This window comes from Centroberyx affinis, unplaced genomic scaffold (genome assembly GCF_046629955.1).
Source record: "Centroberyx affinis isolate AG114_WGS23_722 - 3 ecotype Tasmania unplaced genomic scaffold, CSIRO-AGI_Caff_v1 ptg001152l_1, whole genome shotgun sequence".
NCBI classification, from domain to species: domain Eukaryota; kingdom Metazoa; phylum Chordata; class Actinopteri; order Beryciformes; family Berycidae; genus Centroberyx; species Centroberyx affinis.
In genome coordinates, this window is record NW_027279684.1 from 27,559 (window position 1) to 43,302 (window position 15,744).

Genomic DNA, 15,744 nt, shown 5'->3' on the forward strand with positions numbered 1-15,744 from the left:
AAAGTGATATGAGGTCAGCAGAGTATCCGCCAGGACCACTTAGCAGCTCCATATGCATATCTCCCACTCTAGCTTCCATTAACGCTAGCATGCAGTGATTAAAGTGAGTTGTGGCTGGTGAGAACCCCAATACAGTCAGCACACAGTGAGTGGAGAGGACAGCATGGCTTTAAGAGGAGACTCTCCAGGGGGACCCGCCGGTTGATTTAAATCTCAGATGGCGATTTATGATAATCAACGGTCAGATTCGAGCCGTGACCGGGACAGCCGCGATGAGACCTGGAAATGATTGAAATGGCTTTTCCATGGGGTCCTCCATACGGTCATTTTGCTCTCTGCCAATCAGAATGGTCAGAATCATCTGCCCATATGGTGGGAGTCTGGAAAATCATGAAGGACAGCGGACAATCTCATAAACAGAGATGAGTGATATCTGTGAGTTGTGCCAGGATTCAAATAGTAGGATAGTTTATAGAGGTTTGTGTGCTATTTCCAGTTGATATTGAACTCCCTTGCCTTACAAAAAAAAGCTCCTTGAGGGTGGAGAACACACACACACACACACACACACACACACACACACACACACACACACATTCCTTCTGACAGTCCTTCTAATCTTCTCAGTATTGTTCAGTTACTTTTTACATAGGTTATACAGTGCATAAATAGTTTTACATAATGTTGAAGATGTTGTACTATATCATAAGACATTGCACAGCAGCAATTGACATGATTTACAAACATTCCTACAGAAGGAAATGCTACAATGCCTTCACAATGTGATGTGGTATCAGTTACATCAACATAACGACACAGTCTGCCCACTGAAATCTAATGAAATCAGAGTGTTTCCAATGTGGCCCTGACTGTGGCCCGAGTTTTCTGAGTCATGGCACCACACATCTTAACTGTTGCTCCATTAAGGCTCGGCCATTTCGTGACCCGGACTAACTCATTAGAAAGACTTAACAGCCAACACTAATTCAGTGGTGGGGTTCACAGTATCACATTTAAACCATACTCCCAGTGTGCAGATGACAGGCTGGTAGCGGGAGGCAGGCGAGATTCAATTAAAAGGAGAAAAAAACAGAGAGAGACAACATGCTAATGTGATTGACATAGATGCCTCCTAGCTATGAGTCGATCCACTGACACCATTAGGCGATGATGCAGAAGTCTCTCACCTGTTTCAAGATGGTGTAATTTGAGCCATCCACACTTAGCTTCCTGATTTCATGGTGGTCTGCCATAATGAGGAAGGGCTCTTCGACTGAAAGGAAGGACACACGGCATAAGATAACCACTTCGCACCTCGCGCTGAAGCGAGCCGGGGAATGGTGAGAAAACAAAGCTGACCTGAGAGAGCCTTGCATGTGTTGGGGTTGCGCTCCAGGGCTTCGTAGCCGTCCACGCACAGGCACTTGAAGGAGCCGTAGGTGTTGATGCAGCGCTGGCTGCAGGGGAGGCTGGAGGAGCACTCGTCGATGTCCACGCAAGTCTTCCCATCATCCTTCAGCCGGAAACCAGGCCAACACTTACACTGGTCGCACAAAAAAACACAGCGAATGGAGATATGATGATGAATGTGGACGAGGTTTCAGAAGGAGAGCCTCTGTTTCACTGCATAACCGTTAAATATTAATAATGTAATATCATAACATATAGCCACGCACCTGTGACCACATAACAGCTCATTTAAATATTAATAAATGATTACCACTCATACTTCTAGTTATATGTCCCTCAGCAATCTGTTTAGTTCAAGAATTACACTGCTTGGTGGAAGATAAAAATTTAATTATTATTGTTTAATAATTCTCAATTAAACATAAAAGATTTATTGAACAAATTCTGTTCTTTCTTTTTTAATACAATGCCGTATTACGGGCGTTTTATATTAAAAGCAATAAGCCATGAGAGACTTTTTCAGTGATTTTAGAACAACCTGCAGTAATAGATAATAGATTTGTGGCTGTCAAATTATTCTTCTATTAAAGTCTATCGATGTAATGCAGGTCAGCAGAGAATGTATCACACACCTGAGCGACCAACTGTATAATATGATGACATCAAAGTCTTGATGTAGACATACCCTAGCACAAAAATTCCACTACATTTCAGTGACCATGGCCCCCCCAAAATAACTCAAAGTGCTTGTATCAGCTGCACTGGACCCGGTTCAAATCCCTTTCTTAGCCAAAGTTATAACCTTGAGGCCTTTTCTGCTGATCTCCCTGTTCAGGCCGCAAACGGATGAGCTGAGGGTCTGTATTGAGGTGCTCTCTAGCCAGTTCTGCCCCTGTCATGACAGGGACGAGAGGGTTTTTTGTGTGCTTTCAGCCACTTTTCTGATGCAGTGAGCACCGACTTACGAAAAGGGAAAAGGGTGGGAGGAGGAAAACCCGGGGCTGAAGGCACAAAGTACTGCAGTCTGCCAATGACGATGGCCGCCGCATCACTTCAGGGTGACGCGGCCTTGACCTGGATTCGATCTTAACATCGGGGGCCATCGTTGCCAGGCACGGCGCAACTGTCTGGCACTGTCAGGGTGGATCTCAGTGTTCGAACATGCTGCATTATAGCAGGCCCTGCAGCCTCACCAAGGCCATTAAACTCCCCTTACAGCGATCAAGGTTATTTCAGATACGAAAGACTAACTGTATGTGTGTTCCCACCCTTTTTATCTGTTTAATGATGTGCAAAGTTGGGCTTGTTTCATTATCTCTCATTAATCATTCATGCCCACACGACTGAAGTTTCAGACTTTCCCTCTTGCTGAATTAGAAGTGGAAGTGCAAGCGTCAGAACTTTGGGTCAGTTAACTCAAAAAAGTAATCAATGGCACTTAAGTAATATAACTCAAACTTGAATAATACTATTTAAGTCATACTGTCTCAAGTAGGATGGATCCTGTTCAACCCGAGGAAAGAAAGTCCGGCATGCTATTACTATCATTTAGTAAGTCTGTTTAGTAAGTCTGTGACACAGACTTACTAAATAACACTGCATTCCACAATGGATTCACTCAGTGTTTTGAAGTCTTTGGAGTGGAGTCTGGTTTGGCTTCAGTACCAAATCACAGGGATTGGCTTACAGCTACAATTTAACCAATTTATGCTGCCAACACCCCTATTGTAATCCCTTTCCAACTGTACTTTTAGTGCAGTTTGGCTTAGCCTGCAGGGCTTATGGACTAATTGTAGCAAGTGATTCTGGAGAGACATGGACAGTTATCCAAGCTAGTGGACCGTGACTAGTCCATTGGTCACTACCTTGTATCCCACAGGAAGTTCTTGACAGTCCTGTGTGCACCCACTGACTCGGCGGTTCAGGCACTCGTTCACATTGCAGTTCCTCTCGTCTGACTGGTCTCCGCAGTCGTCTCTCCCATCACAGAGGCTCCCCTCGGAGATGCACCGTCCATTGGAGCACATAAAGAAGGAGCCGTTGCACAAACTCCCTGAAAGAGCAATACGTAACTCTCATTGGCACAGTAGCTGGAAAACGTTTTTCACTTCTTGACAGATTAATTCCGTTCAGGAACGCTCCCCTGGTCTATAGTGCCTTTTGTTTCCACCATATGTCCCCCCCAGTTTCCTGGTGGAGTGGTGGGGCTGCTGACACTGATGAAGAGCTTCCAGCTGAGAGCCAAACAGCAGTCTTACCTGCGGCCAGACATTTGAGGTTCAGAGGCAGCTCGTCGGAGCGGTCCGGACAGTCTGCGTAGCCGTCACACTCCCACTGCGAGCTGAGAAGACAGCGACCGTCCCCGCAGCGAAACTCCTCCGATCCACAGGAGCGATAGACTAAAGAAAGAGAGATAGCCACTGTTTCATCTACTGACACTCCAGCTGCGCAAAGGCACAGCTTCTAATCTTCAATCTGAGGTTCAACTTCAGCAGAATCTAGATTGCAAATTGTGAGAGACAAGGCTGCACAAGGCAAGATTTTCATGACCATTATTCATGTTCCATTGTAGCACCCTAACTCTTACATTATATTATACGAAGGTTCAAAGATAAATCAAGCCAGTCAGTTGTAATCATGTTTAAAGCTATTATTACTATTACTACTAACTATGTTATTATTGGTAGTAGTAATAGTAGCAATGGCCATATTTAACTGTGTTTAAAAAAATCACAGATAAATAAATAAAGCTGCACTTGGCAATAATTTTATGTAAAAATACACCCATCTTATCAGCCTAAAACACAAATTGAGGCTGTAACAGAGAATTGCCCCTACTGTAATTGAGAAGCAAATATTTTTGTGTCGGGTATCGTCATTGGCAGGAAATATTCTCTGCCCACAAGAAGTGTCAAATCAAAATTTTATAATGAAGTACAAAACTGTTCCCTAAACAGCAGTGAGTGAGCGCTCTGTCCATCCTTGTTTGATGATAAGATCACTTTCATCAGAGCCAACATAACACAGCCTAGCCTGGTTGTGCCCTTGACTGGTTGTCCTCATACTTGTCAAATAGGAAATTGACAGTTTTCTTATGCGCCGCTAACTTGTGGGGTTCTTGTGCCTAATATATTTTCTTTGTATATGTTTCCCCTGGGGCACATTATCTAGAGCTTTGGCTGCATATTTTATCCTTGTTATGCAGATGATACAAAACTTTGTATTTCTGTAGAACCCAATGACCTCCCTAAAGGGGTACTGCTAATCTCCACAAATTACCACACTGAGCCACAAAGAACCACACAGTAACACAAAGCGTACCATAAAGAATTACCAGCTACCACAGGATACCAGAAACTATCACAACTTACCACAAAATGTCACAACATACCAGAAAGTACCACAGAAAACCACAAAGCATACCACAAACTACCAAAAAGATCCACAAAGCACAACACAACCTGTACTACAAACGACCAGAAAGAAAAGTACAGCAAATTACCACAAAGTATACCACAGAGTACCACAAACATACCCCATAGTACCACAAAGCACAGCATAGCATACCACAAAACTACCACTAACAGAAAGTGTTGCATGGAGGTTTTGTGTCCAAAGACAGCTACAGACATGGAATACTGCAGGCTTGGAAGGATGTGTGGTTTTTGGCTTTTCTGCTTTATTTGACAGATACAGATGAGAGAGACAGGAAAGACAGGGCGGAGAGAGGGGCTGACATGCGGCAAAGGGCATGGGCTGGATTTGGACCCATGCCACTGCGATTAGGACTTAGCCTTAATGGTACGCACTCTAGCGGTTGGCCACCAGGGCGCCCCCAGGAGGTTTGTGGTTCTTTGTGGCACTTGGGGTCATGGGTTCCAAGTCACAAGCAAGTCCCAAGTCCCAGCGAAGCAAGCAAAGTCACGCCAAATCAAATCAAGTCAAGTCATACATCAAGTCGAGTCAACTTTAGTTTTAAGCAATGAACATTTGCTTTTAGAGTATACGGTACATTGATGTAGAATATGCTGAATTCAAATTGAATGTTATAGGAAAGAATACAATATTTGTATCGCAAAGGTTCCAACATGGGCATTTTAATCAGTGTTTGGTAGACATACTTCCCCTAAGTCATCATACCTCAAGTCACAAGGAAGTCTCCAAGTATCATGTATGAGTCACAAGCAAGTCTCAAGCAATTTCCAAATGTCCCAAGTAAGTCACAAGTCATCAAATTTATGTCTACGACTTTTTGTGGTGCTTTGTGGTATGCTTTGTGGTAGGCCTACTTTGTAGCATTGTCATAGTTTGTGATAGTTTGTGGTACTTTGTGGTTATTTGTGGTACTTTGTAGCTCTGTGTGGTAATTTATGGCAATTAATAGGAGCCCACTAAAGTTGCTACTCTGCATGAATGTCTTGCTGCAATTAAGGATTAGATGGCACAGAACCTCCTCCAAATTAGCTCTGATAAAACTAAGGTTGTTGTTATTGGCCCCAATCATAAATCTGGCATAATCATAAAGTGTGTTTGTCCTCTGCGACCTCACCTTGACATTTAAAAATGTAATACATTTGGAGGTCATCTTTGACTCCCATCTTAAATTTGATAGTTATGTTTAAAAAAAAGAAAAAAAGAAACTCCTCTTGCCTTGGCTATTGTAATGCCTTGTTCATAGGCCTCAAGCCACCATAGGTAGATTACATTAGTCTAAAATTCAGCTGTGAGACTTATTACAAAGACCCCACGCAGGGCTTACTCCTGTACTGGGCTCCCTGCACTGGCATTTCGGATGAATTTTAAGGTACTTTTAATTACTTATAAGGCATTAAACCGTCTGGCCCCATTGTATATTAATGAATTATTGACCCCCCACAAAGCTAGATCTTCAGACCAAAGACTTCTGGTCATCCCCTGGTCCAAAGCTTGAATGTTTTAAATAGAAACTCAAAACTCATCTTTTATGTTAGTTTTTCAATGATTTTACCATGTCATTTATTTTATATTGTTGCTCCTTTTGTGTGGTGAAGCACTTTATAACCCCTGTGTTGCAAGGTGCTGCATAAATAAAGATTTACTTACTTTCTTTACTTTCAGCTATCTCTCGCTGCCACTTAGGGCCGCCAAAGTGCAGAGTTGCCTATTGCGGCTTTAAAGAGACCATATTCATATGGTAAGAGCGAGAGTGACGAAGATCTACTTGCCACATTCCACCGACTCGTCTGACCCGTCTCCGCAGTCGTCATCGTGGTCGCAGACAAACCGCTGGGGGATGCAGGCCTTGTTGCGGCAGCGGAATGAGCTGTCATCACATGTGTTGTTGGGTGCTAATGTATGAGAAAAATTGGGTTGAGGCGCTAATCTGTGAATCCACAGTGTTAGTCATACTTGGCATGCAATATCTGTGCGTGATATATGACATCAGTCAACCTAAAACAAATCCACTCAACAAATCTCAAATGTTTTAAGGTAGTTTAGTCCACTTGAAACAAACTAGAAACAATAAATGCTCAGTTGACTGAGACATCAGATTACAGCACTGAGAGAAGGCTGCAATTGGGTAAAAAACTTATAATTAATCCAAGTCATACTGTCCAATAATCCAATTATTGTTTGTCTTTTTCTTGCTTGAATTGAACATGCTGATTTACAGTATGTGTTAAGCGAGTTAAAAACACTGTAATTTAAGAAACAAATACATCTATTCTTCATTGCTGGAGAACGTACACAGCGCTTATGACAGCGATAAACTATTCAGCGTGTCAGAACTAGAAGGCAGAGCTTACCGCAGCCGGCAGCGGAGAGTTCATCGCTACCGTCGGGGCAGTCCCTCTCCCCGTCACAGAGCCAGCGCTTGGGAACACAGGCGTACGACCCTGGGCAGCTGAACAGCCCTGGAGCACATGTCACCGAGCCTAAGGGGAAAACAGGAGCATATGCTCTAGTTTCAAACGCCAACGGGATACAGTGGGTCAAAACACACCACAGAGGGGGAATAACTACAGAGGACGGCGGAGGTATATTTTTAAACTAATCTGTGGCAAACGCCGGGCACCGAGAATCAAACATGCACAATTTACGTCAAATGAGAAAACCACTGAACTTAAGCAGTCGAATTAAGCATTGTACCGTCTGTATCCGTGAACATTTACCAGTATCTCCCATAAGCAGAAACAAGGGAGAAGAATTTGCCCTGCACCCTATATGTCACACCAGTGTAGAGCTCCATAGAATTAAAGATCTGAACTGAACCACAAAGTCTCATATTCATTGTGTATGGAGCAGCTCCCATTGTTAATATTGACAAATAATAATTGGACTATTCTAAATAAGGATTAGTCAGCAATATTCCCCTTTAACTTAAGAATGCCGTTTAAGGCACAACAGATCAGTGGATGAAAATGGGTTGTGTAGTGAAACAAAGGTAAATACAGTAGTTCAATTAGGCATACCCAGCTAAAATGCACTTCCTTGTTTTTGATTGGAATTGTGCATGATAAAACCTCTGGGCTATTTCATTAATATTTCCTTGACATTCCATTACAATCCAATTATACAACCAATGTTCACAGCAACCATTCTCTATTTATTGTGGTTGGATTCCTTTTTTTTTTTTTTTATTGTGGAATTCATTACAGATACATCTCATTTGCCCATTGAAATAGCTGTGCCTCTTGGGCCTCAATGATGAAAAATCTATTTGCCTCAGCGCCCACTCGAATCATCAGAAATGCCTGCGGTCTCATTTGTTGTCTCATTAACATTGTTTCATTTCTGTCTGTTCGTTTTCCCAGCCCCGCTGCAGCAACACACGGAGCTGTCGCGGGTAATAAAGTGGATGTGACCTTTTGTACCGACGGCAGATTCCTCGTGACATCTGAGAGGCCACTAACCGCAGATCTGCACGCTCTCGTCCAGGCCATCCTCGCAGTCGTTCTCCCCGTCGCACAGCCACTGCTTGGCGATGCACTTGTTCTTGGAGCAGGCGAACTGGTTCCACAGGCATGACGAGTCTGAAGGGGGAATTTCAATGCCATAAATCAAAAAAAAAAAAGAAACGTTGAAGAGGAAACAACAACAAAAGCGGCATAACCTATACAAGGGGCAGAGTGTTTTTAATCAAAACACAACAAGTGGGCTGGCTCCCGTTTGCCCCTTAGCTTTGTTGTTTTCCTCTGTAGTTCTTTTGCTTTACAGCGTGTAGCAGCATAGCCTCCAAACCAAGGACTGTACATATGATTTTTTCTTTTCTGTCATGAAAGAAGCCTTTTCTGACAATGGAGAACTGCTGCTGGTTATTGTAAACAGAGCACCAACCTTTCCTGACACAAAACAAATGTATAGATGAAGCGTCTTGTGTATACCTAAGCAGTTATCTTCAATATTGATCACTGAGATTATTATTTTTTTTTTTATTTGCTAAGAAACTAAGACGCCGGGGCTGGGATGGGAAACAAGTCAGCCGCCGACTAAACCGAACAACCTTGCGCTGATCATCATCATGGAAAGGCCACTGTGTAACAGATGAGGATGAGAGTGGATGTATTCATAATCTGTGCTGAGTTTGTGTCACAGAGCCACCCACGCTCCCCAGGGAGTCGTACTGCGGTCCCTTTTCTCAGATGTCAGGCCTGGAAAAGTCTGCCAGGGCTTTGATGAGACGCTCAGAGAAGGGAGGGCGGGGTGTGTGCTCCAGGTCAGACCACAATACAAGGAATTATGGATCCTATCAGGGTGTGTGTGTGTGTATGTGTGTGTGTGTCGGAAGCGGGGGACGGTGTCATGCTGCGCTGCTTTCCTCCCTGTCAGTCTTTGCACATCACGCCGGCTTTACCTACTTTGATACGAAGACGGGAGATAAGGACGAGGTAAACGCAAAAATCTGGAAATCATGATTATTCAGATTTTGTGTACGTGATACCAGATTTGCATTTCAAATACCAACAGCTGCGTCGAGTATATAACAAAATAGTAGGTCTGCGGCACATTAAATGTATCAAAGTGAGTCTTTCATGTCTCCCGTTTTCAATGGCGTTTCGCTCAGTGGGAAAGCACACTAGACATTGTGCACCGACAGATGAGTGTTTCATCTAATCAGATGTGGAATTTGGAATTTCTGAGATGTAATGACATTTTCCTCAAACCACTTCGCCGTCAGATTATCAGTGGCTGGAGCTTTTTATATGATAATTAACTCAGAGGACTGGGAATATTGTCTATTTGTCCTGAAAAAGCAATTCAGAAGTTCTTAAAGAATCGTGGCATAATTCATATCGGTTCTGATATAAGCACATTTGAAGCTCGAGATGTTATCGTTGCACGCGGGCCACAAATGACGCTCCGAGATAAAGGAATGAAAATGATGTTCATGTGCTGAACCGCCTTCATCTGTCTGGCTGCTACTGAAATGTGAACAAAGGTGCTGGTTAATTATATAGTAAGAGAAAACGGGAGGAAAAAGCTCTTCAGCACTTTAGTCAAAAACACTCGACTACAATGAAACAGGCTCTGTGGCTGCATTTCAGTTTCATAAGTACCAATGAAAGACCTTTTTCTTAAAATTCGGAATACACACTTATGTCATCAGTCACAAACTGCTAGGGTTTGGCTGGTTTGAAGGGGAAAATGAATCATATGAAAAAATGAAAAACAGCAGCTGCAAAATCCCTCAATGTGTGTGTGTGTGTGTGTGGGGGGGGGTTGTTGTCCATAATTTCAGAAGTTACAGCTTTGTTACTTCACAGAGAATGTAATGCAGCACCCCTCCAGGTCTCCACACTGTCGACAGGGCTAATTACTAACAGTTTCATGACTTCCTCCTCTTTAATAGGCGAGACGAAGAAGCAATGGGCTGATAGCTCAAAGACAGGTAGCGAGTTCCACGATATTATGTGTGTGGGCCGCTCCATCAGATCTAATTACCTTGGATGTGTGTGTTTTCTCCTGTGAGAACTGTGACGAAGCTCACCATCGTGCCATATACATTACAGCACCCCTCTTTATTTTGCTTTGATGCCAAAAGCAATGACACGTGAACAGATACAGGAGCACGCCGTCGGTTTTGATGGCAAATTATATTTATCCAGACCATGACTTAATTACGGTCTTCCTATCTAATTGGAGAGACCTTTACTTTGTCATGGTAAGTTATGCATACATTAGCGAGGATCAAAGCATGGACAAGAGGGCTCTTGTTGCCTCTGGTAACGGGAGAGGGGGAGCGGCAGGATAATGTGTAATCCGTTCACATGCCACCACTTCCCAATGAACCCGCATGTTTCCATCACCCAGAACCATTTTGCGATGACTGTTGCCTCATTAATTAATTGTGACACTGGAAGTATATGTTAATTCAAAGAGAGCGGAACAGTAGCACAGATCAGAGGTATATACTCCGGATACTTTTATTGATTGCCAAGAAGACGATAACTGTGAACTGGAAGGATGCAAAACCACCAACCATAACTCAGTGGGTGCAGAGACTGAAAAGGGTTTACATAATGGAACGAATGACTGCAAGTCTGCAACTGAAAATGGATACTTTTATACAAAGGTGGACTTGTGTTACACTATACCTAGGTGTTTAACTAAGTGAGATGTGTTATTATAATGGAATACCACCGAAAATGCCATTGTTCTGTAACTGGTAACTGATCCTGCCTGTCAGGGAACGTTTTGTTCTGTAAAATAATGGAAAGATTTAAAAAAAAAAAAAAAAGCCTCGATCTGATCTGAATGCAGGATTGGAGGTCGACTCTCCAGCAATCAGCAACACTCAGTTGAGGAATCTCATTAAACGCACAATGAAGGGAAGCAAAACAAAGCGCAGAGAAATTGTGACATGATAAACAAAGATCTTTTCAAAAAAGACAACAACACATTACAACAAATAGCTTCCCGTGAATGGAAAATAATATCTTTCCACCAGCTGGCAGCGTTCTGTATAGTACCTGACCTATTTCTGCCCTGTAAAAAAAAAAAAAAAAAAAAAGAAAAAAAGACACACACAGCTTGCTTTCGGCTTAGTGCGTGGAAGCTGCTCGTGTGTGGTCAGATGTGTCAACACGGCGAGGCTCACCGCACTGGAATTCATCGGCCCCGTCCTCGCAGTCCTTCTGGCCGTCGCACAGCCACACGCTGGAGATGCAGTTGCCGCTCGGACAGGCGAAGTGGCCCTCCTCGCACCTCTGCCCATGGGAAACTGTGACGGACAACAAAGGGAAGTCAGTCCCTGCGGGTATTAGCGATGATTGAGGTCATTATCTTTTCCTAAGCTCTCTCTGAATCTCTAGCTCCGCTGTCCTAATCACCTCTGAAAATGAGATCTGGACGGTTTATAACTATTCTCTTAAGTCTTTTCTAATTGAAGCGGGCTCCCTCGATCTGTCTTGCTATGCACACGGTGGAGGGGGGGTTTGAGGTGTGTGTGTGTGTGGAGGGGTGGGGTGGGGGGGTGGGGGATTACCCTGGCAGTTGGTCTCGTCGGTGTAGTCTCCGCAGTCGTTGGCGCCATCGCAGATCCACGAGGGGTGGATGCAGAGCGAGGTGGAGTTGCAGCTGATGAAACCTTTCTCTTTCACCCCCAGCTTGTAGAAGTGGGAGCAGTCTGTGTGGTCTGAATACAAAACACAGCACCGCAATCACTGTCTGGCGCAATGGTGGTGATGGTGTGTGTGTGTGCGCGTGTTAGGGGGGGGGGGGGGGGAGGGACTGGATTTGATGTGAGCGAGTGACAAGCACAGATCTAAGTCACTGAATCCAATTGATCCGTTAGAGGTAGGGCTGTTTGTTTACATTTTTAAAACGCATTTGCAATGCAAAGCGCAAGTCGGAGGGACTTACTGCAGTTCTTCTCGTCTGAGGCGTCGGCGCAGTCGATGACCTGGTTACACCAGGCTGAGCCGGGTACACAGCTCCCGTCCTGGCACGGTGATTCAGATGAGCCGCACGTGACATCTGGGAGACGGAATTAGCATTTCAGAAAAGATAACAGAGCGAGCGGAGCACTCGGCGACAGCTACAGGTAAAGCTCACGCACCGATATTTAGCATCTCTGTCTGGGGATGAATGAAAATTAGCTCCAGGTTGAGGATAGGCAGACGGAAAAGGATGGTGATGAGTTACAGTGTGCGTGCAGCTGGACCATCTGTGGCGAAACCTTAGTTAAACGGATGGATATCGTGGCCCTCGCAGTGTTGTGCAAGAGCAAATTTTATTTTGTGATATCCAGTTAAGTGAGAGGTGGCTTGGGTCTTTCTTGTTCATTTACCATCTACTGTGCAATGGCACTGGCCATTTCATGCATTTTTTTTCCTAATATATGCTATAATTTAATGTTCTAACTGTAATGGACATAAACATAAGGCTGATGCCCCATTAAAAATTGAATGCATGCTCCAAGCAAGACACATCACGGCGAGATAACCTCCTTCCTGAAATCCCAGTCTCCTTTCTGAGAAAGGTCCACATTAATTATGAGAATATTACTGTAACCCTCTAGTCTCCTTCAGGTTTATAATGTATTAAGAGTCCACAATACATTATAGTCCCACTACACCAGAGCAAAACAACAGAAAATGACGGGGAGAATAAATAGTGAAAACGCCTGCAAATACTGCTCAACAGTCACAATAAACACACTCGTGTGGCTTTTGCCGGATTCACCCTCAAGGTCAGAACAATATTCAATCAATTTGGCCAAATTGAAGGGAAACTTCACAATTCAGACCCGAAGCATTGTCCGGGCTCTCAAAGGCAGCTCTCCCTCAGGCAGAGGTGGGCGGAGGGTGTCTTTGAGTTTGCGGGCGCTGTGTGATCCCGGGGCTCATTAGACAGCGGAGGGCTTAGCACAGCGTGTAGCCTAACGTGGAGTATTAGCATGAGCATTAGCGAGGTGGGATCGCGCCCTCAGAGGCAGGGAGGATCGAGCGGGAGATCAAACGGCACCGACTCACTGCTACAGAAAGCTTCATCCGAGTTATCCCCGCAGTCATCAATCCCGTCACAGAAGCGACTGTTGGCCACGCAGCGCTGGTTGTAGCAGGGCCTGAAACCCCTCCTGCAGCTCCTGTTGTCTGGACACAGAGAAATGCAGAAATATATTAGAAAAGAGCAGTGCTATTTGGTACCAGAAATTTAGTTTTGTTTATTGTTTGTGTTCAGGCTTTTGATTTTCTGACAAAGCAGCGTGTGAATGCAATGCTGTTTTGCCTCTAACTTGGACGTCGGACTTTCCCATCAGGACATGAACGCAGCGTAATAGTCATTACAAAAAAAATGAAAATCGTCCAGTGGTGGAAATCCCAGATGCAGATCACCACCAAAATTTAATTAACTGATCTTTGAGCCAAGGGCTATCTGTCCACCAAATTTCAGCCAACTCCGTTTTTATGCCTCAGACCCTCTTTGGTTTTTAATACAGGTATAAATATACTATGTACTTATGCATGCACATGGAAATTGTACTGTAACTGATTGCTGATACCAGCTGGGTTTGACCATATTAGAGTATATCTAGACATTTTGCGTATCTACTTTTCTGATACATTCTAATGTGACCAATGCTTTAAACAGTGTTCTGAAGGGTTCCTTACCACAGTATTGCATCTTTTCATCGGACTTATCTTTGCAGTGGGCCACTCCGTCACACGTTAGCTGGTAGTTGATGCACTCTCCGTTGCCACACTCGAATTCGGTGTGGATATTGCAGGAGGAATTTTCTGCTGCAGGAGAAGAGCACGAGCAGGAGTGTGAGCGAGTAACGCTTTCAACTCAATCGCCTGTCATTATGCATCAAAGTCAAGCCACACAACTGTGTATACAGACCATACATACACAGGTGACCTCAATGGCTATGTTTACATGCGCAGTGAACTCCGTGACTCAAATCACCCAGTTTTGTGTTGACTCATGGAAACGTCATAACTGGTTAAGGTCATATTCCAATTATGAGAAACCTGGTTGTAAGGTGCCTGGCCTTTTCTGATATTAAAGTCACAGTGGAATGAAAATTTTATCATGTACCAGAAGGTATACATAAAAATTACAATCACAGATATTTTAACAAGCTTTCCCTCTGCCCTTTCCATCGTATAAATCCTGCGACTGCACATCTTTCAAAGTGAAAACATGGTATAGAAGTGAAAAAACCCTGTTTCCCTTTCTTAAGACACCATGGTTTCGTTCTCTGCCTGCTCCAATAATGGATATAATGGAGGTGTGGGAGGAGGTTAGAATTCAGTTCTTCCACTCAGTTTGTTGTGGTCCGACCTGCCCACATCTGAAGAGTCAGTCTGAAGTACCTCGCATTACAGAAGTAAGACACCATCGAAAAGCCATTTCCTTGTCTTACTGCTTTCATTTTTGCACAAACTCAGACTTGCACAGCATTATGGGTGCATTTTGATGTCACCTGAAAACATGTTGGCGAGCAGCACTTACTATTACTATTAGGATCATCATTTCTTTCCAATGTATTGCATGTAATCTACTGCTCAGTCGAAGAGTGGAGAGCAAAGCTGGCAGCTGAACCTTTTCATACCTTGTTGCTGGTAGTAGTGGACAGGGATATTCATTTAAATGGTTGTGAAAGGTTCAAGGCAACAGAGAGATATTCAATCGCAGGATATCAAAGCTTCATAGAAATAGCTAAAACTGAATAAGACCTTACCCGGAGTAAGAGCCAACTTAGCCAACGACCCTCTTCGGAAATCATTATTAATACAGTGTTGCATAAAGAGCACTATGGTATGACCATGCTGTTCAAGCAACTGGCCTGAGTAAGAATAACTGATTGATTGAGCTTGAGAAAGTTTCTAAAAGCCATGATAGGCTCTGCGGAAATTAAATGTGCAGCACCTCAAGACTTACACACGCATCTGTTGTCGTCTAACAGCACACGCTCTCCGCGGCAAGTGCAGTTCACCCTCCCATACGGTGTCAGGAGGCAAAGGTCACCGCAGCCTCCGTTCATGTGTCGGCACGGGGATAACTCACCTGCAAAAGCGGGCAAATGGCATGGTTAAGCACGAAGTCGAGTCAGGTTAACTGTATTTATAGAGCGCTTTAACGCTAAACAGCTTTGCTCCAAAGTGCTTTACAGTGCGTGCGCTTGTTCAAAGTGCTGTACAGAACAGAAACAGGGAAGGAGAATGCAGACAAAGCATATTCATTATTTTCATACATGGAAAATACAGTAAAATGGACAAACCACAATTCAGGCACAATTAAAAGCCGAAGAGAAAAGATATATTTTTAGTTGTCTTAAATGAATCAACAGATTGAGCTGATCTGATGTAAAAAGGAAGGCGATGCCATAACCTCGGGGCGGCTCCA

At 43.8% G+C, this 15,744-nt stretch overlaps 1 protein-coding gene across 1 annotated transcript in view; it reads right to left on the reverse strand.

Moving 5' to 3' along the window:
* LOC139648070 (low-density lipoprotein receptor-related protein 1B-like) overlaps positions 1 to 15,744 on the reverse strand; it is a gene marked incomplete at both ends in the record, with an annotated part of 73,464 nt that overhangs the window by 26,863 nt on the left and 30,857 nt on the right. The window contains 13 exons of the mRNA XM_071524129.1: positions 1,188 to 1,273; positions 1,360 to 1,543; positions 3,276 to 3,463; positions 3,669 to 3,809; positions 6,615 to 6,737; positions 7,197 to 7,325; positions 8,304 to 8,423; positions 11,489 to 11,611; positions 11,876 to 12,025; positions 12,253 to 12,366; positions 13,365 to 13,484; positions 14,004 to 14,132; positions 15,280 to 15,405. Coding sequence (XP_071380230.1) covers positions 1,188 to 1,273; positions 1,360 to 1,543; positions 3,276 to 3,463; positions 3,669 to 3,809; positions 6,615 to 6,737; positions 7,197 to 7,325; positions 8,304 to 8,423; positions 11,489 to 11,611; positions 11,876 to 12,025; positions 12,253 to 12,366; positions 13,365 to 13,484; positions 14,004 to 14,132; positions 15,280 to 15,405 — 1,733 coding nt within the window. The remainder of the gene's footprint in view (positions 1 to 1,187; positions 1,274 to 1,359; positions 1,544 to 3,275; positions 3,464 to 3,668; positions 3,810 to 6,614; positions 6,738 to 7,196; positions 7,326 to 8,303; positions 8,424 to 11,488; positions 11,612 to 11,875; positions 12,026 to 12,252; positions 12,367 to 13,364; positions 13,485 to 14,003; positions 14,133 to 15,279; positions 15,406 to 15,744) is intronic.